This window comes from Microcaecilia unicolor, chromosome 6, assembly GCF_901765095.1.
Source record: "Microcaecilia unicolor chromosome 6, aMicUni1.1, whole genome shotgun sequence".
Classification (NCBI taxonomy): Eukaryota; Metazoa; Chordata; class Amphibia; order Gymnophiona; family Siphonopidae; genus Microcaecilia; species Microcaecilia unicolor.
In genome coordinates this window covers 156,530,635-156,557,763 of record NC_044036.1, presented here as the reverse complement: position 1 = coordinate 156,557,763, position 27,129 = coordinate 156,530,635, and the positions used below count along the sequence as shown (strand labels likewise).

At 40.1% G+C, this 27,129-nt stretch overlaps 1 protein-coding gene across 1 annotated transcript; it reads right to left on the bottom strand.

The window, feature by feature from the left end:
* Window positions 1-843: 843 nt before the first annotated feature.
* On the bottom strand, window positions 844-25,334 carry DNASE1L3 (deoxyribonuclease 1 like 3). The gene is made up of 8 exons (XM_030206582.1): window positions 25,118-25,334; window positions 20,882-20,970; window positions 12,968-13,057; window positions 9,925-10,037; window positions 9,028-9,140; window positions 4,554-4,711; window positions 2,748-2,844; window positions 844-1,078 (listed from the first exon to the last, which is right to left on the bottom strand). The coding sequence occupies exons 1-8, from the start codon at window positions 25,313-25,315 to the stop codon at window positions 914-916; spliced, it is 1,023 nt and encodes a 340-aa protein (XP_030062442.1). The 5' UTR covers window positions 25,316-25,334; the 3' UTR covers window positions 844-913.
* Window positions 25,335-27,129: the final 1,795 nt, after the last annotated feature.

Here is a 27,129-nt window from a genome sequence, read left to right as displayed (position 1 = left end):
TTTGGAAATTGAAAGAAAAATGGAGAAAAGCAGACAACTGGCCAAGAGGGGTTTATAGAGAAACAGAGGCTATTAGGAAGACAGAATCCAGTCTCCAGACTGGACAGTCCCAGAACCAATGCACTAATATGGAATTTCCATTTAAGATGCTTGGCAGCTGGCTGTTAGGGGTTTTAGCAGTTTGCCAGTATATGGGATTGTTTCCTTACTGCATGGAGTTAAGTTGGCACAGGTGCCAAAATTGTATCTGGGGCAATGGAAGGTTGAGTGACTTGCCCAGGGTCACAAGGAACCACAGTGGGACTCATCCAGTTCCCCAGCCTGCTGCACTAACCGTTAGTCTCTCCCATACTCCAAAGGAAAATTTTGGATCAACAGGTCTTGAACCAGCAACTCTGTAGAACAGGGGCAGGAAACTGCTGCAGAGCCACCAGACTCTGCCCTGTTCAGAACCCCCTATCCCATACCCTCTTATGGCAGACCACAAATTTGAAGCTTCTGCTCCGTGCACCCCCTTGCTGCCTGCACCTGGGGTGGACCGCCCCCACTGCCCTGCCCTTAATACGTTACTGTTTCTTAGTAATGTATAAAGTGGGGAAAGATTCTAAGCAGATAATATAATTACTGACCCTTCTCCACACACATGCCCTTGCTGGGAGGAAAGGTCAGTGAGAGGAAGCCAACTGACTCAAATAAAAATATTCTAGACCTGGAGAGGACCAAAAGGTGACTGTGAGTATGACATCTAAAGAAGGCCTTTTCATCTGACTTATCTACATGTGTGGAGAAGCTGAAATAATGCTTTAACTGTTTAACGTAAGACTGATACAAAGGAAAAAAATAAATGCTGAATTCTGCTCACAGTTTTATTGCAAAATGGATAGAAAAGATACTCCCTGGAACTCAAACCCTTTCACGTCTTTATTTTTGCTGTAGCAGAGAAGAGTAGATGAATGCTGCCCCCATGATGACCTAGGGTGCTGTCTTTCTTTGGTACAATACTCTTTAGCCAGTCTAGGAAGCCTCTGGTGGTCTTTAGCTTCACCTCTACTGGGAAGTGATCACTGACTGCTAGAGCCTGAGAAGTGAACAGATTATACAGCATTACATTTCCATCCAACATCAAACAGGTCTATGTACAAAGGTGCAAGAAACTCCACAAATGGTGATCTGCATGCTAAATTCAGACATAGTATGCATTATTTGCAAAGTGAGGGTTTAGAGCCCTGGGTGTGCGGAGTAGAAGCATGGCTCCCGACAGCTGTGCTCCTGCTCAGTGCATCCCCTTGCTGCCTGCACCCAGGGCGGACCGCCCTTGGTACGTTACTGTTTATTAGTAATGTATGAAGTGGGGAAAGATTCTAAGCAGATAATATAATTACTGACCTTTCTTCACACACATGCCCTTGCTGGGAGGAAAGGTCTGGTGATGCGCTGTGGGTAGGGGGGTGATACACTTCGGGGGGGATGCGCTGGGTGGGCGTATGACCCGCCCCAGGTGGCGAACAGGCTAGGAACACCACTGCTAATAAAACCATTTAGTATTCACTTAACAAAGAAAACCTGCTGTTTTTCTAGATCTGATAAAAAAAATGATACTAGTTGACCAAGTGGTTTCTATTCATCAAGCAATGTTTTTACATGATTAGACTCTGTCATAAGTACTACAAACTGAGGAGCCTTTTTATTAAAATGTGCTAAAATTTGCACTTCCTGCAGCTTAATGCAAGATTTTATAGAATGATAGCTGCAAATTTTACACAGCACCTTTTGGGGGCGTTCCTGCAATTTTTATTGCAGGTCTTGTGTTCATATTCCATTTAGTGAATGGTACCTGCTCAGAGTTAATGCAGAACCTCCAATTTAAGAGGTGGTAAATGGTCCCATATTAACTGTGCGTTAGCCAGTTAGAGCGCATTAAGTATAGCTAATGCTTCTGTGCCCAGTCTCCACCCATGCCACACCCAGAGGAGGGAAAAAAAATCTGCAAAATGCAGTAGCATGCAGTTTAAGGTGTGGAAACAGGCAAATTACCACAAAATCCCTTAATGCAGACGTGCAGTGGCTTGTTTTCGTATGTTAACCGTGGAGCCCCTGTGTTTCCGCCAGGTAGTGTGTTGGATTTTCTTGAGCAGTAATGGATGCTGATAGCAATGGCCAGCCTATTCAGCTGAATCAGCACTGCTAACCTTTCGCTATCTACTACTACTTATCACTTCTATAGCGCTACAAGGCATACGCAGCACTGTACACCATACACGAAAAGACAGTCCCTGCTCAAAGAGCTCACAATCTAAATGGCAGAAAGCACTGAAGAGCAGACTTAGCAGAATAAGCAACCAGCAGGTTAGCAGGCTTGGGAGAACAAGAAAGAGTCAAACTCTGCTGGTCTTGGTGTTGTCTCATTGTATCTATTAATTGATTATGACCTGATTTGGCCACTGTTTGGAAAACAGGATATTGGGCTAGATGGACCATTGGTCTGACCCAGCATGGCTACTCTTACATTCTTATGTATCCCCCTTCCACCATGAAAAAAGCAAGAGTACAGTCCATGTTATAGGTTTAGGAGGATAAAGTCCGAAGTGACTCATCATTTCCACCTAGTCAGTCACTATATTAGACAAGAAAATCAACAGTGCATTTTCTGTGGGGCAGGTCTACTTATTTATACAGAAGCATCAGACCTCCTCAAGTGATCCATTTCTAGCTTATGACCAGGGGAGAATTCATAAAGAAGAACCTACCTGTACCTCACTCAAGCCAAAGGCTTCTTTGAAGTTGAATATAGCTGTTGAATCTGGAACAATAGAATTCAGAAGCTTTTCACCGTGGACCACAATCCTGCAAGGAGTCAGATTATTAGAGTCCATCTTTCATTGCAAGTCAAATCCAAACTCATAATTTATTACAGTTTCTCGATAACAAGTCAAGCATTTTTGTAAATATTACCAGTTGCTTTCTTTCATTTTGGATTTATCAGCCTATTCTAATTTTTGAATGTACACTGTCCAGCAGATACTGTGTGTGATACACTGAATCTTCATTTTTTTGCTCCTCTCTTCAAGACACTTCATTGACTTCCTATTCGTTTTCATATATAACTCCTCAGTATCTCTCCTCTCCCTATACACCTACCTGGGAACTCTTCCATTCATTACTAAGTCTCCGTTCCTTTTATCTTGTTGAACTGTATGCCTGGAATAGACTTCCTGAGTTGGTACATCAAGCTCCATCTCCAGACATATTCAAATCTTGGAAAAAGCTCAACTTGTTCAAGTCTGCTTTTATCTCTTAACCTTTTAGTCACCTGTTCAGTATCCATGTTTATTTTAATCATTCCCACAATAAATAAAACTCCTTAATCCCTATTTGTCCTGTTTATTGTGAAAAGATTGTAAGCTTTGTCGAGCACAGACTGTCTCATAGGTGTTTTGTGTACAGCGCTGCGTACATCTAGTAGCGCTAAAGAAATGATAAGTTAGCAGTAGTAGTTTGCTCCTCTGGTCCAGGTTCAAAATACACACTTTTGGCTTTCACATGTGATAAAGAACTAGGCTTTTTGTTTTTTTTAAGGCTTTTTGTTTCTGCTTCTAATAAAGCATTTTGCTTGTGCTTTGTATACTGCCTCCTATGTTATTTTATCTTTTTGGTCTGATAATTCCTCCTTTTACTTTAGGATAAATTGGGACTAGTCCTGGGATTGTGATGCCATGAAGCTTCATTTGTTAACTACCCAGGAATTTTCCCCTAGTCTGGGCATTGCAGAAATGGTTCTGAGACAGGAAATCATATGCAGCAGGGCTCCTTTTAAACCCCTTTTAATTGTCCTAATTCTGGCTACCAGATGTTGCCTATAATGATAAAAAGCCATAAATTTCACCTTGCAGGGGCTGTGAACATTGGCTCTGCAGCCTTTAATTGACCCCGAGTGTAGCCATTCTGATTTAGGAATCAAACCAGGAATTCTCCTTATGACAGCACTGCCACTGAACCACTAAGTCAGCCATATATATATTTAATAATAATTATGGTCTTTATAATAGGCTTCAAAGTCAAACTAGTTGGTACTGGAAGAACTTATACTTGCAAAATATACTCAAGCACACTGATTACAAGGCCTGGATGCAAGAACTGAACAATATAATATACTGACAAATATAATAGCACACAAATGTATTAACGAGCTAGTATTGATAGACTAGAGGCCAATTGTATTAAGCATTTAAGCAAAAACAGAACAGGCGTCTAGTACATGCAGACCAATATATTCAAAGGTCTTCCCTAGAAACTGAGAGCAACTAAAACAATCAGATCTGCTGAATTAATTTCCTCCACTCAGGCGTTCTTTACTAAACATCCCCGATCTTCATGTGATACATAAGAAAATGATTTCTCACCCTCCTGAGCACTGGTTTCATGCTCACTAATAGTTGTGAATCTACTACTAGCCTTCCAGATGTTGCTTCCCAGTAGACGTCTAATCATAATCCAACCAATAACACAAAAATGTAAATATGCAGCAACACGGTACTTTAACACATCCACATTACCTGTCATAAGCACAGTTGGTGGTGGTCCTAACTGTTGTGTCATTGTTGTCACCAATTAACCAAACAAAATCTTGCTGTGCTCTCAGTCTGATGTTCTTCCACTGCTTTTTGGGAACATAGCCGCAGTCTGCATTGAAGTCACCAATAAAGATGATGTTCTGGAAGATACCAGTTCAACAAGTTGATTATAATATGAATTACTCAGCCAGTCTCCGTAGTAATCTTATTCTGGTAATTTCTGTTCCTCTATCTACATAGTAATTACAGCTCAAAAATCAGAAGGTTAATTATGGTGGAATTTCACAAACATGGATTTGGATTTTCCATGCTTGCTTGCAGCGCTCTGGCTTTGTCGTGCCGATGCAAGTCTTTCCACAGTAAAAAAAAAAAAAAAAAGTGCTCTGATTTGAAAACTGGTTCATAACTAGAACAAATAACCCTTAATTTTGGATCATAATATTATTGTTTCCCCAGGGCACAGAGGCATGAGTGAAAGATCATTATTGTCATAACGGAGCACACTGCAGCCTGTTATTAAATGAGAAAAACATTATTTTACTCCTAAACACACACAACTGCAATAATATTCTTGGAATCCAAGAGGTGTTTTTCTACCAATTAAAAGACAAGTTTTTTGCATGTAAATCATATTCCTTGCCTGTGGAAAAGTTACTGTTGCACTGGGTTTGCAAGAGTCCCTACTGGAATTTATTTTTATTTTATTTATATTTTCTTCATTAGTGCAAAGAAGGATTCTGTTAATGCTAATTCTGACCTCATTCATTTTTATACATGGATTTGTGAGTGTCTTTTTGGGAAAGGCACCAGGAATACCTGGATGAAAACCAAGTTAGTATGATAGACTCTTGATCTTCACTCCCAGTCCTCGAGGGCTGTCAACGGATCAGATTTTCAGGATGCCCCTAACGAATATTCACTAGGGACATCCTGAAAACCTGACCCATCGGTGGCCTTCAAGGACTGGGAGTGAAGACCACTTCTCAAACCTCTCCTGGGGGACCAACAGCCAGTCGAGTTTTTAGGATATCCCTAATGAATATGTAGTCCCCTAATTTCAATCTGATTACAAATATTTGTGTGCTACCCAAAGTAATCATTATTTTCTATATATATAATAATATTTTGCTTTATTGAACATATATTGTTTAAAATAATACTTTTTACATTATTCACATTTCTGAAATTCTGTGTTCCAAACCTTACCTCATTCATTCAACACTCACTCACTCTCCTTGCTAATTAACCACGTTGTACTTTGTTGTCTCGCTTCAATATGCTTACAACAATAATTCTGCTTACAACATCATCATATATAATTTGATGAGATTATAACATAACAGTTCAATAACAACTTTTTTGCAATTTTGTTCTTTTCCCTTTAGATATTAAGGGCTTTGAATACCTTCAACTACTTAGGTTCTGTTGTTTCTCTTGTCAGTTGTAAATGCTTTTAAAAGCATTGAAGGATGTTGATAGGAATGTTGTTGTTATAGTCACTACCCCTGCAGACGCACAACGGCGAAACACATATGTGTAGGGTGTGGCAGGAGCTTGGATATATACCTCAAGTGAGAGGAGAGAAGTAATGTGAAAGAGAGGTGACTCGAGGAGTACAACTAGGAGATATAAGAAAAAACAGATAAGATATAAGAGTTAATGCATTCCTATGGAAGAAGAAACTAATATCACGTTGGAAAAGTTGTGACTCGAATTGAATGTTCATATCAACATAATCATAGTCGGTTGTAGTTACAACTGACAAGAGGAACAACAGAACCTAAGTAGTTGAAGGTATTCAAAGCCCTTAATATCTAAAGGGAAAATAACAAAATTGCAAAAAAAGTTGTTATTGAACGTTATAATCTCATCAAAATATATATGATGATGTTGTAAGCAGAGTTATTGTTGTAAGCATATAGAAGCGAGAACAAAGTACAACGTGGTTAATTAGCAAGGAGAGTGAGTGAGTGTTGAATAAATGAGGTAAGGTTTGGAACATAGAATTTCAGAAATGTGAATAATGTAAAAAGTATTATTTTAAACAATATATGTTCAATAAAGCAAAATATTATTATATAGAGAGAAAATAGTGATTACTTCGGGTAGCATAATGAATATTTATGAGACAGATTTGCATACCTGTCACCTCCATTATATGGAAATCTCTCATGAATAGTCATTGTAGATACCCTGAAAACCTGACTGGCTGGTGGTCTCCCAGGACAGGTTTGAGAACCGCTGATGTGGACCATAAGAGACCTTGCTTTACAGCAGATGTTCACTACCCAGTCCTTGGGACACACCCAGACAGCCATGTTTTCAGGTTATCCTCCATGAATATGCATAAGATACATTTGCATGCACAACCTCCATTATATGATGTCTTATCTCATGCATATTCATATGGGTATATTAAAAACCTGACTAGCTGGGTTTGTCTCAAGGTGTAAGTTGAGAACCACTGCTTTAGAGTTGATGCAAGATAGCAGAGGCTGAAGTGACACCAAAGTGTTCCAATCTAAGAATTAATTACTTTCAAAACTGGGCCACAAATAGTTACACCCGAGGTCCAACTTTCATGAAATGCACAGTAATGGATATTTATTAGTTTCTGCCACCTGTCTCCATGTCATAAGGAACAGACTAGCCCAGACCTAAGTTTACTCTAGTGCAGGTTCTCAACCTAAGTTCTCAGGACACACCATGTCAATCTGGTTTTTAAGAGATCCACAATGAGATAAATCTGTATGCATTGCCTCTATTGTATGCAGATCTTATCTCATGCATATTCATTTGGGGTATCCTAAAAACCTGTCTGGCTCTTTGTGTCCTGAGTATCCCTGCCCTAGTGTATGCACAGATTTGTAGTCTTGCTTTTCTTAAGAAAATCTATGTATGGACAAAGGTAAAGCCAGGACTGGACTAGACTAGTCCTTATGACACAGTAACATGACAAATGATGGCACATAAAGGTCAGCATGGCCCATCCACTCTGTCCAGAAAGGTGGCTAGGATTGTATCTGCAACTCCGTGCAGGTTGCTTTCTCCCCTTTAGTTTTTAGGGTTTTAACTTCTGCTTCTTGCAGGCTACCCCTTTACCTTTTTAAAGTGTGAAAGTCATTTAAGTTTTGCTTTAAGAGGAAATGCTCTATACCAGTAGTTTTCAACTCAGTCCTCAGGGCACACCTAGCCAGTCAGATTTTCAGGATTAGAAAAGCACCATATCTTTCCCGAACTAGCAATGTAAACATGACCAACAATATGTTAATACTTTCATTTTAACCTTGTAAGCTACATTGAAATCAAGTCTCTTCTCATATGTCTTCTATACGAGATACATTTGCATGCACTGTATCCAATTCATGTTTAACTTTCATCCTAATTCTCTCTAATTCTTATAATACTGTTTACCAAAATGGAGGTCAAAAAGCCAGACCTGGAGGGACTTTACCAAAGAGCTCTATAACAGTAGTAGCAACTCTGGTTTGAGGGCCACAAGCCAGTCAGGTGTTCAAAATTCTGCTGCACGACTAATATTTTGCCAAAATCGTTATGCCCATATCAGCCCTCTCCTGAAGTCACTTCACTGGCTCCCTATCCATTTCCGTATAAAATTCAAGCTCCCCTTATTGACTTATAAGTGTATTCACTCTGCAGCCCCTCACTACCTCGCCACCCTCATCTCTCCGAACACTCCTTCCCAGGAACTCCATTCACTAGGCAAATCTCTCCTAATTGCATCCTTCTCCTCCATCGCTAACTCCAGACTCCGTTCCTTTTGTCTCGCCGCACCTTATGCCCGGAATAGGCTTCCTGAGCCATTACGTCTAGCTCCATCCCTGGCCGCCTTCAAATCCGGGCTAAAGGCCTACCTGTTTGATGCTGCTTTTGACTCCTAACTTGTCACTTGCTCGTAGCTTTTATCTTGTCTTCCTCTCTTCAATAGTCCCTTTCCCTATGTGTCCTTCTGTCTGTCTTACCCTTATCCTTATTGGTCTTGTCTGTCTGTCCTGATTAAGATTGTAAGCTCCTTTGAGCAGGGACTGTCTTTTCTTCATGTTCAATTGTGAAGCGCTGCGTACGACTGGTAGCGCTATAGAAATGATTTATAGTAGTAGTAGTAGTAGGCTATCCGCAATGAATGTGCATGAGATATTTTTGCATACACTGCCTCCATTTCGTACAAATACATCTCATGCATATTCAGTGTGGATATTTTGAAAACTGGACTGGCTTGTATCTTACCCATGGATTCTACGATGTCAAAAGATACAGGCAAATCCGGTCCTCATTTTATCCCATCACATTCATGGACAGATCCATAGATGCAAGGGGAACACAGGAATGGATCCGCCTGATCACTCTAGGTGAGACTTTTTAGTTCTTATACAGGACACTTTCCTTTCCTTTCTCTGTGCAGCCTTATATAATGAAAAGAGGAAGCAGAGCTCACGCTTGTTTTCCATTTCTGTTTCACATCTAAATACACGTCATAGAGTTCATCGATCTCACGGACAGATGCCTCAGGTGTGGTGTGCAAGGGGATTATCACAAATTCTTTCACAGCTTAAGAGATAAAGACAGTGCAAAAATAGTTAACATTAGACCTATTGTTAGGATGGAAATTACTAGCCTAAACAATGACTGAACATGCTGACTTATAAAACATATAGGTTACAGTTGGGGAGGGGGGGTACATATAAAAAAATTGTAAAGGCACAAATGCATGGCAGAATGTCAAAAATAGTTTTGGCCTCAGACAGACCAGTGTAATTATGAAAACAAGAACCAGCAGGACAACAGCAATTGGGTAGTATCTGAAGATAAGCAAGACAGGTAAATCCTCACTCCTGGGTGATATCACTACATAAGTAATGCTGCACTGGGAAAAGACCAAGGGTTCATCAAGCCCAGCATCCTGTCCACGACAGCGGCCAATCCAGGCCAAGGGCACCTGGTGAGCTTCCCAAACGTACAAACATTCTATACATGTTATTCCTGGAATTGTGGATTTTTCCCAAATCCATTTAGTAGTGGTTTATGGAGCCTGGCCTGGCCTGGCATGGGAAACACCACTCCAGCAACTGCAAATAAGTGCACCTGAAGGACTTAGAAAAAAAAAAGGGGGGGGCAGGAACTGAAAGCAACCATTGGTTGGGTAGCCATTTTGTTCTGTGACTGTTCTGTTTCCCTTCTTATCCTAAGACCAGTGTAGACTTCATAAAGGAATATAAATATAGGGAAAACATGTATTGAGACTCATTCAGAGTCATTCTATTGCCTGTGATCTGCATACAGGCCTGTTCAGCTCTGTGAGATAAAGGCAGATAGGTGATTAATTCCTCCTCACCAGTTTTTGGACATTTGAACCAAACGACATATGGTTCCCTAGAAAATGCATCTTCATCGCCAGGTTGAAGATCCAGATACTGGTAGGTTTGTTTCACTGCCACCATCTTCTTTCTGCAGAACAATGCACAGTAAATCGTCTGTAGCATGTGGGACTAGGAGATAATTTGTATTCATTATTTTGTTCATTAATTGTAGTTATTATACAGCAACCACCATATTCCAGTTTTGATATACTGAGCTGGTTAGAAGAGATCAGTGTGGAAAAGGGTTTGGCACAGAAGTTAAAGTCATAAACTAGGAGGACCCTAAGACCTGAGTACATACTCTGGAGCTGATGCAGAAAGCTAGGCATGTGAGTTTTGTGCTAAACCTCTGCTCAGGGTTAACCAAATAGTACACAAGTTAAGCTGGCATAAAAACGGTGTGCTAACATTTATTTATTTATTATTTATTTATTTACATCGCTTGATATACTGCATGCAACATATCCATCAAAGGTGCCTAGGTAGCTTGCAACTTTAAAACAAAAATTAGGATAAAACAAAAGGGGAACAAGAAGAGGGGTAGGAAGTGACAGATGTCAGCTAAAAACATTCGGGGAGAGGTAAAGGTACATCAGGAAGGAGGGAGAAGGCTGAACACGACAGATGCATGCACACACAGGTCTGCACTAGCAGCAGCTGTAATTTGCACATGACAAATTGAATCACCATGTGGCGTTGTATGCACAGTTACATACATCCATGTACCGTATTTCCTCGATTCCAAGACGCACCCTCCCTTTGCATACAAGGGGGGAAAACGCTCAATTCTAAGACTCGCCCTCATTTTGCAGACGTGAAAAATATGGTAAATAAATAACGTGAAGAAACATGCAGAAGGAAACCACAAATACATTTATTTTCAATTACTGGTGGCTATGTGGAGAAAAAAGGGAATTCGTCCGTGTCATTTCAAATTTTGGACCTCAATTCTAAGACACCATCGAATGTAAGCCGCACCTACTTTCCATGGATGTTAAAACAGGCAAAATAATGTGTCTTAGAATCGAGGTAATACGGTATGTGCTAAAATGCTATTCTGTGCATACCGTTTTTGCAATACTAATACTAATGTACAGAATAGCATTCCAGCATATGCACATGAAACCTCAAGTGCTGATACAAGTTTTGCAATACCAAGAATATCGTATTTGCCAACAGTCCAGTGCTGTATTCCTTGTTCCAGCACTCTTCCTCCTCAGCTATTCATCCCTATCTTTTTCTGGGGGGTTTTTTTTTTGTGTGTGTGTTTTTTTTTACTTTTTGAGGAAGCCTGAAAAAGGTTGCAGGTCCTGTAGGCTCACAGTAAAGAGAAGAAATAGACAAGAAATCCTCGCTAACGTTGACTGCAGAAGAATGAGCTAACCTTTTACTCCTCCTCAAACCTGTGTTAAAACCCTGATGTTAGAAAACCTTACGGTCAGCCTTCAGGGATTCTGTGCACTTTTCTGCCTCAGAATTGAATAGCTAATATCTCTCTCCCCCCCACCCCAATACTGAGCGGTATTTAACTGTCACAAATGGCCTGTAACCTGTTGAATAGCGTTTTTGCGGATCACCGGGAATATTCAGCAGGAGATAACTGGTTATCTCCTGCTGAATATTCACAGTTAGTGCCTACCACTAAACCGGCCACGTCACACAACTTAGCTGGTTAGGTGCGGTTATTCAGCGCCAGACTGGATAAGATTAGCAGTTAAATCAGAACCCATAAATAGCAATCCTATCTTTAACCACTATAACTTAACCGGTCAGCCAGTGAATATTGGCTTAACTGGTTAAGGGCCCTGTTTACTAAGGTGCACTAGTGTTTTTACTGTGCACTAAAATTAGCGCACGCTAAATGCTAGAGGCACCCATATATTCCTATAGACATCTCTAGCATTAGCACACGCTCATTTTTAGCACACATTAAAATCGCTAGTACGCCTATAGTGTGGTTTAATAAACAGGGCCCTAAGTGTTTAGTGGCAAAAAAAAAAATGGATATTCAATGCTGATCACAAGAAAGAGCCCAGAATTGAATATCTGGGTTTCACTGGCTGAATATTGGGAGTTTGTTACCATGGGATGTAAATGTGCTGTGTGTCAATGTGTTCCCAAATCTTTGTGTACAGTTAGCTCATGCGCAAAACTAATTTTAACATAGGGTAGACATGGCAGCATAGAAAATTATGTGCAAAAAAGCTAAACTGTCTGTATAGCCTAGACCACATTATTACATTGGCCCCTATGCATAGGAGCCAACTTTTCAAAATTATTGGGGGTGCTAGGCCCAATGAAAATAACCCCTCCCTGGAAACATATAAGGAATTTTTTTCAATATTGGGGGTGCTCAAGCACCCCCAGCACCCACAGAGTCGGCTCCTATGCCCCTATGTCAGTAAAATGTTATGGGGGTCTTTTACTAAAGCTTAGCTTGAGTTATCTGCAGCAGGGCCCATAGGAATAAAAAGAGCCCTGCTGCAGATAACTTGATCTAAGCTTTAGTAAAAGACCCCTTGTATGACTCTGAGCAAAGCCTTGGTATCCACCTGTGCCTGGACCACCCACTTAAATTATAGCTCTTTGGGACAGGGATTCCTACTGTAAATATGAATTGCCTTTCTCTGAGCACTGGAGGATTTACTCTGGTCTTCTGAGGACACTGTAATTTTAACTCCTTCATTTTAAAGTATGGTCAGACGGGGCGCCAGACAAAATAACTTGAGCCCTTGCATGTAAGGCAGCGTGGAATGAGAGAAGATTAAATTTTAGTTCAATCAAAAACAAACATTGAGGAGACTTGGATTTGTTTGCAGTATCATTATGAATATGATTATAATTTCTAAAATGGGCAGAAATAAAAAGTCAAACAAGATGTAGATGGGCTTATTTTTACTGGCAAAACACTAACTCAATACATCTGTGATCAGTTTTCAAAAGCTACATATTCAAGTGGAAACAGTACAGCCAGCACAAAACTGCTTCAAATGCATGCAAAAAGTGCCTTTTCTTTACCTGTAAATGAAAGCATATTGTTCTTTATAAGTGTTTCGTCCAAGCCGCTGGCTGATTATGGCGTTGTATTCATTTGCTCCTCCTGCATGGCTGAAAAAATATAATTTGACTAGGATGTCTGAGCATTGGATTGTGTGTGTGTGTGTTTATTTTTAGCTCACAGGAGTTTTGCAAGGCTAAATTTGAGCTGAATAGAGTCTATATGGAATGAAACATCTATTTAAATATCTAAAACCAAAAGAGACTATCCCAAAAATGCAGAACAATTCTATTAGCTCTCTGAGTAAAACATTCCAGGAGTCTCTACATCTATGACTTATGGCTGTATAGACAATATAGGCTGTACATTTTCTGATGGTTCCATGATTGATTTAGTTAATACATTATTTAAATATCTAAGCATATTAATAAAATGTTTGCATACCCAGAAATACCTTAACACCTCTTTGTTTAAGCAATTTCTCATGGATGATCATAATTAATTTAAACTACTAATTGTACAATTATTTCAGTTTCTCAGTTCCATTCTAATTGTTATTATACATGGATGACTATAAATAGTTACCTTTTTGCATCTAGCATTCATTTCCATATTACATATTGTAATTACTCAATCCTCATTTATTTTGTTATTACTGACTAATGTACACTATCCCGCATCACCTTTTGTACCGTTAATCACAATAAGTTGTTAGCCGCATTGAAACTGATCTGTTGGGATAATGTGGGATATAAATTAAATAAATAAGTATGGTGTTCCATTATGTGTGTATCTATACTGTATGTACTGTATGTTACACTATTTTCTTTATACTATGAAGAGATTGTATTTGTATATTAGTTAAAACCAATTGAAGGACCCGACATGGGCTGTGTTTCAGCATACATCTGAATTAGGGATCGTAGGTATGGTGGTCAGGATCTTAATGCTTTATCCTCCAGTAATCAGTGAGGAAAGGCTAAAGCGGCTAGGGCTCTTCATCTTGGAGAAAAGGCGGCTGAGGGGAGATATGATAGAGGTCTATAAAATAATGAGTGGAGTGGAACGGGTAGATGTGAAGCATCTGTTTACGCTTTCCAAAAATACTAGGACTAGGGGGCATGCGATGAAGCTACAATGTAGCAAATTTAAAACAAATCGGAGAAAAGATTTCTTCACTCAACCTGTGTTTAAACTCTGGAATTCGTTGCCAGAGAATGTGGTAAAGGCGGTTAGCTTAGCAGAATTTTAAAAAGGTTTGAATGGCTTCCTAAAGAAAAGTCCATAGAGCATTATTAAATGGACTTGGGAAAAATCCACTATTTCTGGGATAAGCAGTATAGAATGTTTTGTACTTTTATGAGATCTTGCTAGGTATTTGTGACCTGGATTGCAGGGGCTTAGCTAGGCCCACCCAATTTCAGCCCAGGCCCGCCCAGCGCCAGCGCCAGCGCCAGCACCCATTGCCGGCCACTGCTGCTTTTCCTGTTGAGCAGCAGGGCCGGCGCTACAAAAAAGAAGAAGCGCTAACGGCGCTAAGGACGAGAAATGTTTAAAAAAAAAACCCGCGGCACCGTCCGGCAGGCACTGTCTCGGCAGCCTTGAGGCATTGGCTGCTGGCTCGCAGGCTCCTCCCGTCTGCGGGAGGAGCCTGCGAGCCAGCAGCCAATGCCTCAGCAGCCAATGCCTTAAGGCTGCCGAGACAGTGCCTGCCGGTGCCGCGCTTTTTTTTTTTTTAAACATTTCTCGTCCTTAGTGCCGTTAGCGCTTCTTCTTTTTTGTAGCACCAGCCCTGCTGCTCAACAGGAAAAGCAGCAGTGGCCGGCAATGGGGGCTGGCGCTGGCATGCAAGGCGGGCCTCGTCGAAGAAAAGAGGGAAAACATGGAAGGATGGGGAGAAAAAGAGGGAAAACAGATGGAAGGATGGGGAGAAAGAGGGAAAACATGGAAGGATGGGGAGAAAAGAGGGAAAACAGATGGAAGGATGGCAGAGAATGAGGGAAAACATGGAAGGATGGGGAGAAAGAGGGAAACATGGAAGGATGGGGAGAATGAGGGAAAACATGGAAGGATGGAGAGAAAGAGGGAAAACTTGGAAGGATGGGGAGAAAAGAGGGAAAACAGATGGAAGGATGGCAGAGAATGGGGGAAAACATGGAAGGATGGGGAGAAAGAGGGAAAACTTGGAAGGATGGGGAGAAAAGAGGGAAAACAGATGGAAGGATGGCAGAGAATGAGGGAAAACATGGAAGGATGGGGAGAAAGAGGGAAAACATGGAAGGATGGGGAGAAAAGATAGAAAACAGATGGAAGGATGGGGAGAGAAAGAGGGAAAACGGATGGATGGGGAGAGAGACTCTGGATGGAAGGATGGGGAGAGAAAGGGGAGAGACTGGAAGGATGCAGAGAAAGGTGAGAGACTGGAAGGATGTGGAGAGAGAAGGGACACTGAACAGAAAAGGGTAGAGTGATACAGAGACACTGGTTAGAAAGAGGGAGAGAGACATTAGATGGAAGGATCAGGAGTGAGGATAGATGGATGGAAGGATGGGGAGAGAAAGAGGGAAGACGCTGGATGGAAGGGTAGGGAGAAAGAGGTGACACTGGATGGAAGGATGCAGAAAGAAAGAGGGGAGACTACTGGAAGGATGGGGAGAGAGAGAGGAGACTGGAAGGATAGGGAGAGAAAGAAGAGAGCTGCTGGATGGAAAAGGAGAGTAGTGAAAGACTGGAGAATAAGAGGAAGGGGCATGGGGAGAACAAGGGTGAGAAAAAGATGAAAAGCCATAAGTAGATGAAGGAAATTAAAGAATGGATAGTAAGAATGAATTAAATCAGGACAGAGAGAGAGAGGCAGAAAAATATTGAAGAAAGCAAAGAAAAAGGAGAGAAAAATGAGAAATGGCCAGGAAACCGTGGCAGAAGAGTTAAGCGAAAACGAAGGAAAGCAGAATCTAGAGACTGGGAGCAACACAATGAGAAAAAGTAAATGGCCATACAAGAAAGGTAAAGAAAATAATTTTATTTTTAATTTAGGATAAAGTAATATGGTACCTGTGTTAATGAAGTTTCAGAGACCAATACTTCCTTCCTTAGGTCAGGCGAGGATACCGTAACAGCATTATACTGACCTGAGGCAGGAGGTTTTGGCCTCTGAAAGCTCATTGAAAAGGGTGTTAGGCTATTAAATAAATTTTCTGAAATCTGATGCACTGAAAAGCAGCACTTTACCCTGTGTGACAAATGCATCTGATTAGCGTGACTAAATTTTGCTGGGGGAGGGGGGTAGAGAGAAAATTTTGTGCCCACCCACTTTGGGTTCAGGCCCATCCAAAATTGGCAGTCTGGCTACGCCACTGCTGGATTGCCCACTGTTGGAAACAGGATGCTGGGCTTGATGGACCCATTTGGTCTTTCCCAGTATGTAATTACATCTATAGCAGAGATTTTATTGCAAATGAGGGAAAAGTCTCAACTACTACGGCTATTTTCACACATACAGTAGGTGTTCATTATATAGCCCATAGAAAAAATCATCACTGACTCAAAAACCCTCAATTATTATATTTTTTTCTTTTTTTAATTTCAATATATAAATGTCTATTTCAGACTTAAAAAAAACTGTTAACCGTGTCAAAAAAATCAAAACTAATTCACTTATCTTGCCCAGTATTGCCGAATGTTTTTTTCAATGCTGTGCCAATTTTTTTCTTTAAAGAGGCGCTGGATCCAATTAAACATGGGTAATGCACTGGTTCCTACGGTCCCGTTTCGAATATCTTCATCAGGGAACCTGCTTGCACCTGGAACACTGCGCCGTGATCACTAAATCAAAGCAAGAAAAGTCCAAATAAATATTTAAAATTGCATAATTTGTCTCTTCTAACTGTAATGATATCATCTAGGGCTCTTATAAACTTGTGTTGTAATGGTCCCTCAAGAGCAAGTCATGTCATCTTGCCTTTATCAACAATCTGGATCTTCAGTCTTCTAAAGTCTTTTCAAACAACAGGCCAAAGGATTGGCCCATGCGCTGCATCAAAGAGGTTATCCAGTGCATGTATTGAAGAGATCATTCACCAGGGCAAAATACAATAATAGATCTTTATTGTTATCCAATACCGTGAAATCAGGGAATGAAGACAGAAACTTCAAGCACACGTTCGTTGTAAAATATCAGAAGGGTGGGGAAGAGGTGGCTAAGTTAATTCGAAGAAATTGGGACATTGTGCAACAACATTCTTTGTTCAATAAATCGGAGTTACAGATAGCTTTCTCGAGGGAACGTAATCTAAGGGAATTATTATGTCCAGCTGACATTGTTCCCAGAACAAAAGCCAAGGATGGAACTCACACTAAGTGTGGATCCTGTTCGTTTTGCGATATAATGATTGAAGGTGATAGTTTCCGCAATCCATCGGATAACAAAATATATAAACTTAGACACCTCACCACATGCAAGACGGATCATGTGATATATTTTCTTAAATGCCCGTGTGAAAAACTATATATCGGTAAGACCAACAGAAGTTTGAAAACAAGACTGAGTGAACACAAGTCCTGTATTAACTCTTTAAAATTAGGGGCTCCGTTAGTTTCTCACTGCAGAGAATTTAAACACAATTTCGGGCATTTCCAATGTTTAGTGATAGATCATGTGGTAGAACTCATTAGAGGCGGAGATCGTAGCAAACAGTTATTACAAGCAGAACAAAGATGGATCCACAGATTAAAAACTTTGGAACCTTGGGGTTTGAATGTGACTTTACAATGGGGAGCATTCCTATAAACCTATTATTCAACAGGGATTTACAATTTTTCAACACAAATTTTATAGGACAGTGGGCTGCCCTTTAAATGATTTAGTCTAGCTGTCATTGTGAACCATCAGTGAGGCAGGTGACGTATCAGTTTGTGATTGGACGATGTCATCAGTGTGGTAGGTGACGTTCCAGTTTGTGATAGGACCAAGTTTCCTTTAATTCTTTATTGAAGTCAGGTGAGGACGCCGAGAATTTTTTCAGAAGATACGATCTTCTTTAGAAGACTGAAGATCCAGATTGTTGATAAAGGCAAGATGACATGACTTGCTCTTGAGGGACCATTACAACACAAGTTTATAAGAGCCCTAGATGATATCATTACAGTTAGAAGAGACAAATTATGCAATTTTAAATATTTATTTGGACTTTTCTTGCTTTGATTTAGTGATCACGGCGCAGTGTTCCAGGTGCAAGCAGGTTCCCTGATGAAGATATTCGAAACGGGACCGTAGGAACCAGTGCATTACCCATGTTTAATTGGATCCAGCGCCTCTTTAAAGAAAAAAATTGGCACAGCATTGAAAAAAACATTCGGCAATACTGGGCAAGATAAGTGAATTAGTTTTGATTTTTTTGACACGGTTAACAGTTTTTTTTAAGTCTGAAATAGACATTTATATATTGAAATTAAAAAAAGAAAAAAATATAATAATTGAGGGTTTTTGAGTCAGTGATGACTTTTTCTACGGGCTATATAATGAACACCTATGTGTGAAAATAGCCGTAGTAGTTGAGACTTTTCCCTCATTTGCAATAAAATCTCTGCTATAGATGTAATTAGATTATCTAGTACAGTAGCAGAGCATCTGTTGTTGGAATTTGCTTTCCCAGTATGGCAATACTTATGTGTTCGATACAAACACAATTCAACCAGTATACTCACCAGTCTTCGTCCTTAGTGGGGACCTGTGGTTGTTGGGGATTCCCGCAGCTTGATCCCGATCAACCACTTCAGGATTTCCTGCGGCTTGAACCTGAAGTCATCTATTTCCACTTGTATCGTAGTTGGAGACCTTGTCCAGCGTCCCAGATCAAGGTTCTATCCAACCCTATCTAAATATACAAAACCTGGATTCTTGTGTATCGTAGTTGGATGACCCCAGAGGTTCTACTCCGACCCTATCCAAGTATACAAAACCTTAAGACTTGGATCCAATCAAATTTAGTTGGTCCCACTAAGTCCTCCTATCAGCGATGGGGTCACCAATGTTTTTAGGGCCCTGTCTACCACCCCAAGATTATTATGCACCAGCCACCCACAATCTGGAATGATAGAGACCCAAGGCCACATATGAGAAAATCAAGTCAATTTTTTATTACTTACCAAATACAGATACAATTTATTATTTTCTCAGGGAAGACACGAACTACTACACAAAAGTGTTAGCCGCTCTTGTCTCTTCCAAGTAATACACAGGTTTAAGCTGCTTATATACAGGCTAGCAGTTCAATTACTTCTGCAAGTTATTTTCCACTTTTATTAGGTACTTTCCACAGAGGTCCACACAGTTCTCTCTTCCCCAGGATTTATTTCCCTCACGCTATTCTCCTTAAATTGTTAAATCATGTCATCTTGTTTGTGAGGTATTTATGACTTCTCTTTTCTCTGAAATGCCTGCATTCCTTTGGTACTTTCCATTTCCCAGAACAAAGGGTGACTTCAGCATCTCATAAGTTTCTAAGTTACACAGGCTAGTTAACCTTTTGCTCTTTTAGGCCTTGAGGCCCTAATCTTAAGGCCCATGGCTATGCTCATATTATACAAACCACAAGCCTCAGACCTACATTTTGTTATCAAATGGTCTGATACTCATGGTTGAATGAAGTATCACACTATAGGACTATTATAACTGTGTTTGTATTGAATGCTGATTAGCGAAGGAAAGCATTACAATCTTGACCACCATGCCTATGGCCCCTGATGCAGGTGTATACCAAAACAGGACTCGAGTTGGATCCTTCAATATGTTTTAGATGCCTACCCATCTTTGGAGGCTCAATGAGTTTTTCTTGCATGTATCTTCATTTCCTGTACCTTGGGTTCCCTCTTCTCTGCTTGTTTTTATTAGTTAAAACACCAGTACTAGGAAACTGGTTCGATTTGCAGTTTAAACAAAACATCTCTTAAAATTTCAGATAATCTCTTTATAAAGGCAGTTAATAAATCCCAATAAATAAATCTTGCTTCCCTTCAAAGAGGATGCTTAAAGTTTTTGCAGACTTGTCCCATCATTAAAATCAGTGATGCTGCAGTGCAAATTCTGCTCAGGCTTTCATGCAGACATTACACTGACATACGCAATGGACTACACTAGCATGAAAATCCAGAATGGATTCCAAAGAATGTCACAAAAAAAATGTAATGCAATGAATGCAGTGGGGCAAACCTAAAGATTACATCAGCCTGTTTAGGTTGATTTCTGTGAGGTGGCAAAGCTGATTTCACATCTCTCCCCCTCCCCCTAAGCCCTCTGTAGGAGATTATAGCAAACTTTGGTATCTGCTTCTTTATTCCACCTCCAATACTGCTGGAGGATCTTTCCTCCCCCCCTCCCCCTCCCCCCTCCATCAACCAAATCTCATTTCCAGTTGTTCAGGTCATATGCAGCATCTCAAACAGTTTAGGAATAAGAAGCGAATAAGATTGATTGATTTTGCAAAATTTCTATTCCACACTATCTTTACAATTCCAGTGGGTGTGTTTGCAGGGCAGCTCCTGTCACAAATGCTTCCAAGCGCAAAGTTTCCTGTTGACAACCCACAATCATTTCTCAAACCTCAGGAGAATCAACAGAAATTGCTGCCCTCTTCCCCTTTGTTTGCTTCGGTGTCATGTGAATGGGAAAGAACTTCCTCCAAAGAATGGCAAAAATTAAGAACTATGCCATCAATTTTCCAGTACTTCCCTTCTAGCTTGACAACTAAACAGTTAGATTGTAATACAACCATTTCAGATTGGTTAAAATCTCTCTCTCCTAACAGTATGCTCTGGTTTGTGTATAGATACCGTAGGACACTTGCCATCGACATAGAAATATGAATGAGTTGTCATATTTAAGCATGAAATACACATTCTAGCGCTCAAAGATGCTTGTGCAGGGTTAGTTTTACCTGTTGAGTTTGCTGAGTAAGAAAAGAAAAGCTTTGTTATTAGAGTCCTTTATTTCCATCAAGAGCATGATATCACAGCGGGAAATAACCTGTGGTAGAGAAAAAACATATACTGTCAGAGAAAATATGAAGATTTATTGTAGAACTATAACCAGGGTGGTGTCAGCAGCACCTCTGCACTGGGTGTAGCACTCTCGGGTTGAAGGGGACTTCAATTTTTACAATGTATTGACCGTGTCAGTTTCTCCACATGTTTATTTAAAGAAGCATGGTGGAGGAAGGTTGGCTGCAATTTTCTTGCTCTGTGCTGGGCTCAAAATCGCAGCAAAGTCAAGTGACCCAGATCAAGGAGGGAGATTTTAGTCTGGTCCTGCATTATGGTAGCAGCAGCGTTGATGTCACAGGTCCTAACATGGACTGCAAATACCACAATACATAGGGAATTTGTTTGCCAAATTTTTTAACTCACTTGGTTTCATGATCACCCTAAACCACGGACTATAGATTATAATATAAATAGCATAGTTAGAAAAGCAGGAGTGGTCTTAAGTGTCACGCCATGAACTGGTAGCTCCAGAAAGATCTAAGGGGTCCTTTTACTAAGGTGTGTGAAAAAATGGCCTACGGTAGTGTAGACAAGTGTTTTGATCACGCACAGAATCATTTTTCAGCGCACCTGCAAAAAAAAATGCCTTTTTTAACTTTTGGCTGAAAATGGATGTGCAGCAAAATGAAAATTGCCATGTATCCATTTTGGGTCTGAGACCTTACCACCAACCGTTGACCTACCGGTAAAGTCTCACACGGTAACCAGGCAGTAATGACCTGTGCGCATCAAATGCCACTGGGCGTGCGCCCAATATGCGCATCCAAAAATAACAATTATTTTTTGGATGCGCAAATCGGATGCACACCAAAAATGAAATTACTGCAAGGGCCACCTGGTAGCCAGGCGGTAACTCCATTTTGGCGCATGTTGGCGCTCATAGATGCTTATGCGGCTTAGTAAATTGGCCCCTTATTCTTTCTCTGGCTGTGGCTAGCTGAAAGGCATCACCCAGTGATCCTCTTGCACCAGTCTGGGTTAAATTAGTATATGAGAAAAAACAGTTGTACAGTTTTGTTTCTAATTTCTGTCTGATGATGCTAGCCTCCTGTCATTTTCTGGGTAAATAAATCACCTGCTTATTTTCTTTGCCTACTGCTTTCCTCCCATTGCCCCCCACTAATCCCCTTTTGTTTACCCTGCTTTCTGCAGTCTAGAATATCATTCTGGAGTTATTTTTTTTGTATCTGAGCAGCAGAAATATATTTTTAAGGGTGTGCATGTCACAGCCTTCTGGTCCTTTCCATTTCATCAGGCTGACGTAATCCAGTTTGAAACCAGGCAGGGGTCTTCCTCTGCAGTGCTTGCTTCAGAACAGCCAGTTTTTGGCATTAGACTTACGGCTAGAGCTGCTTTTATCAATTACTTATAGTGACTGTGGTCCTGCTTCTTCTATTGAAATCAATATTACCAATACCAGAATGTATCAGGAAAAAGTGGCAAGATGGCAGGACTGGTTTAAAGCCAAAGTTTCATATGCATGTTTGAAACATGGTCATGAGGAAATTGAATAGAAATACCCTAGGAAATGACTCTGATTCTTGACATACATAAATCCCGACTGCAGTACTTGAGTTTTGTAAATTTTGCAGATTTCTGATCATTGGCAGAAGCTTGTGCCAGGATTGAACTGCTGCAGCTGACTAATGAATATATCTGAAACAAATCCTCAGGGAAAGAAACACGTAAGAAAGGACTTCTCTTTAGATAGAAAAAAAATAAAATCTGGATTTTGGATCAGTATAGGAAATCATAAGAAGAAAACCATGAGTAAGTTTCTAATTTGAGAAACATTGATTTATTACTACTGCTGCGCTGGCACCATAAAGAAATGTCAGAGAAGCTAAGCACACACACACAAAAAAAAAAAAGAAGACAGGTATAGTGGCTCAGTGACAGTGCAGTATGCTACTATGCGGAAGACTAAAAGGTTTGATTCACAGCCTCTGGTGAAAATACAAATCCCAGAAACTATGCAACAGCAACACCTAGTGGCCAGACCTGTTGCTGCAATAACAGGGATGAGTTGGAAATGTAAAATGAAAGGCTCCAGTTTAACAGGAGAAACCAAAGAAGCATAAGAAAACTGCCAGACTAAAAAGAACATTTAAAAACATAAGCAGAAAAATATCACCAATGCATTAGGGATTTAAACTGCAGTTCTGGTGCAGAAGGAAGCTGTAATCAAACCAGAGCTACCCACTATATAGCAGTATAAGAATGCAACATGAAAAAGACGGTCAGATATTGTGCTGCTGGAAAAAGGGTGTAAAACACCCCTGAGGAACAAAAGCTGCACATGATGTTTGCTTAAATGCTAAAATGGTTTCATACAGTTTTGATGATTTCAATTATTTTTCAAAGTAGCATTTAAAAAAAGACATGAGTCACTCCAGGTTTATAAAGTGCAACTGCATTTACAGTGAAAAAAAAAAAACAGGGAATAAAACAGAAGAAGCCACAAAACAAAGTGAATTATGCATGCACCTATAATCATATGGTGACAAATAAACAGAGGAGACTGAGCAGAAATATGCAAAAATGGAACATTATTTCAGTATTTGTAATTAATGCTGGGTGATATAATATTTCAAATAAATATTCAACAATTCATGTATCTGATAGTCTAATCTAATCAAGGTATTTCTATACCGACTTTTCCCTAAACATAGGGCCCGACGCAGTTTACATAAGATTGTAGAGCAAAAGAAAATTAGATTAAGTATCAATAAGCTTTCAGAAATAAATATGTTTTCAAACTTTATTTGAAACAAAGAATAAGAGGTACACATTCCAAATATATGCAGTTCTATAAGAAAAAAAGTTTCTAAACTCTTTTCAACATGAATTGCTTTAACATATGATTTCAGTTAGAAATGTGAGGTTTAAAGCATTTTTCTCTCACTCTTTTATATATCTTGCTGTGCATTGTGGACTGATCTTCCTATTGAGAGCCGTTCTATATGAAGTTATTTTTCCTTTCATAAAATGGTAAAGACTTATTTGGGGGGTTTTTATTATTATTTTAAGAAGCAATTTTGAACAGCTTTTGTAAATCCTGATAAAATGTATCAATTCTCTTTTGCATCCTGCTTAGAAACACAATTGAGGGAGTTGGCAGGCTATAAGTCCATTTATAAAATAAGTCAGGTTTACCACTATGAATATACATGAGACAAATTTGCATATATTGGAGAGTCATTCTATGCAAAATGTATTTCATACATTTTCATTGTGGTTATCCTGAATACCCAGGCGGCTAGGTGTGTCTCCAAGAGAGGGCTGAAAAGTACTTGGATACTGGATTATATTGATTTTACTGTAAACTGCCTAGAAGGTTCTCCAGTGTGGCGATATCTCAAGCATGAATAAACTTGAAACTTAAACACAGCAACATATAAGACTATGGGGGAAAAGCCAGTTGATCCATCCAGTCTGTCCACAATGCTAAGGAAACACTGCAGCTGCTAGCCATGGCATGTGACCATCAGCAAGAGATCACAATTGATATAAGACAATCATTTTGATCTTCTTCCACCAGCATGGGTAGAAAATTATACCAGACTCTCACTCAGAGAGCAATAATCACAGCTCCCCACAGTGAGGCCAGTTCCATGAGGTTTGCATTAATACTCAAAGCAAAAGTCCACATACTTTCTCTGATTACTGTACTGAAAATAGTTATCCATGGAGATAGAAAGCTATGCCCAGAAACAGCAGGTGCCATCTGATTATACTAAACTAGGTATGTTCGTCATCGGCCCACCCTCTCCTCATCCCCAGGATTGCCTCTGCTGTCTGAGGTAGAACTAAGTAGGTGCAGTGTTGAGCAAGGCAACTAGTTTCACTGCTGGACAGGTTGCGCATTACTGAAAGCCCTGATTCCCACAGGTAAAATCCTATTCTAAACACAGAAAGACCTGTCATTATTGTCCTCCCTGTTACCTCGGTGGGGGGGGGGGGGGGGGGGGGGGGAGACTAAAACAACTAGCACAGACTTCTTCCTTAGCTAAACAATTCTATAAAAGAGGATGTTTGCGGATTTCAAACCACCCTTCACCAGCTTGGAGGGCTCCCGCCACATGCTGCAGCCTCAAACTTGAAAGAAATTCCCAAAACAGAGTACCTACCTTTACAATAACTTCAACAACCTCAGGCTTGGTTATTTTTGCTTCTCCAAAGGATTGGACATTGAAAGAACATATTTTTATAGCTACTGCTTCATTAAAATAGAGGAGTAAAAGAAATGCAACATGTAGCATCTTGAACAGCTTAGGAGTAAGAAGCCAATAAGCTATTTGTGTGTGCTTGAGGGCAACTCCTGTCATGAACACTTCCAAGCTCAAAGTTTCCTGTTGATTACATGCAATCATTTTGCAAACCACAGGGAAAATGAGCAGGAATTACCCACCCTCTTCCCCTTTCTGTTTGCTTTGGTGTCATGCAAATGGGAGAAAACTTCCCCTCACGAATGCCAAAAAATTGAACTGAAATACCACCAAAGTTCTGTTATTTCCCTTCTAGCTCCACAGCTATTATAACACACTAATTGAAAGACCGCTTAAAGCATGTTATTCTAACAGTATGCTCGGGTCTGTCTGGACATCTCTGTAGGGAACTTGCCATACAAACAGAATTGAGATGTCACAATAAAGCATGGAATATACACAGTTGATTTTGTTAAAATTTGGATTTAGCTCACACCTTTTCAACAGTAGCTCAAAGCAAGTTACATTCAGATACTAAAGTTAGAAAAATAGCAGTTTTGCTAAATATGCTCCTGAACTGACGAAATGCAGAAGGACCAACTTCAACAGAGTGATTAGTGGCTATCACAATACTGACTACCAGAGACTGAACAGCACAAGCATAGAATGACGTTGCAGAACCCCCCAAAAAATGTTTAAATAGATACAAATCTCAGTGCTGGTTTGGAGTACTGCAACACGGTACCTGGGAATTTCCTTGGTTGCTGGGACAGTAATTTAAGCCCCCAACTCAGATCAGTAACACAGAAACATGGTAGGAACATGTGCTTCTGGGAGTGAGAGTATAGAGAACTATGGGCGTCTTTTACCAAAGCGCGCTCACGTTTTTAGCGTGCGCTAAAATTGTGGGCACGCTAAATGTTAGAGATGCCAATGCATTTCTAGGGGCATCTCTAACGTTTAGCACGCCCATAATTTTAGCGCATGCTACAAATGTGAGCACTCCTTAGCGAGACCCCTTAGAGAAAGCCTGCATTGGCTCCCACTGAAGGACCGTATTGCATTCAAGATATGTACCTTGGTCCATAAAATCATTTCTGGAGATGCCCCATCATACATGTCAGACCTAATTGACTTGCCAGAGAGAAACAATAAACGTTGATCACGCACCTGCTTAAACCTTCATTATTCCAATTGCAGAGGACTTAAATACAAGTCTGTACATACATCCAGTTTCTCATACACCTGCAAGCAACTATGGAATGAATTACCGATTGCCATAAAAACAACACACGACCTGACAACCTTCCAAAAGTTATTAAAGACCTACTTATTCATAAAGGCGTACAATAAAGATTCCCCATAACTATCTGACTTCCTAATTATTCCAATCACAACTATTAAGGAACCCTCCTCCTATCTGTCCATCCTAATTACATCCTCACGACTGAATATTATATCTTGTCCTGATATCATTATGTTATGTAATGTTGATCTTTCAATCCACTTCCAATCCAATATGATTTACTTATGCACTCTTATTTGTAATAATTGTAAAATTATTATTCTGTTAATATGATTGTTTTGATATTCTATGTACCCATCTGTATCTATATTTTGAAATTCTTATCCTATAATGTGTACATGTTGCTATAACATTTTGTGAGCCACATTGAGCCTGCAAATAAGTGGGAAAATGTGGGATACTCCTACGTTTTGCTCTTTATATAATGGAAGCCTGCACCCTTAGCATCCATGTCTCCTCCTCATTCTCCCTCTGTTTATAATTTCAGTTTGTGCCTGGGGAAACGGGCAGCAAACTGACCTGCCCACAGTTGCAAGGATTTGATCTCTCGCTTTCTGAAGTTCTCAGCTGTGAGCACTAAGCCACTCCTTCAACTCCATAGTAGCACAGAAGATGATGACGGAGAAAG

What these genes read in the sequence shown, in the direction of transcription:
- DNASE1L3 (XM_030206582.1), bottom strand. Translation starts at nt 25,315, where the DNA reads ATGACAGGAGTTGCCCTCAAGCACACACAAATAGCTTATTGGCTTCTT. An exon ending in TTACTCAGCAAACTCAACAG is followed by an intron (nt 13,058 to 20,881) that starts GTAAAACTAACC and finishes ATATTTTTTCAG; the next exon opens with CCATGCAGGAGGAGCAAATG. An exon ending in TTGGCTTGAGTGAGGTACAG is followed by an intron (nt 1,079 to 2,747) that starts GTAGGTTCTTCT and finishes TTCACTTCTCAG; the next exon opens with GCTCTAGCAGTCAGTGATCA.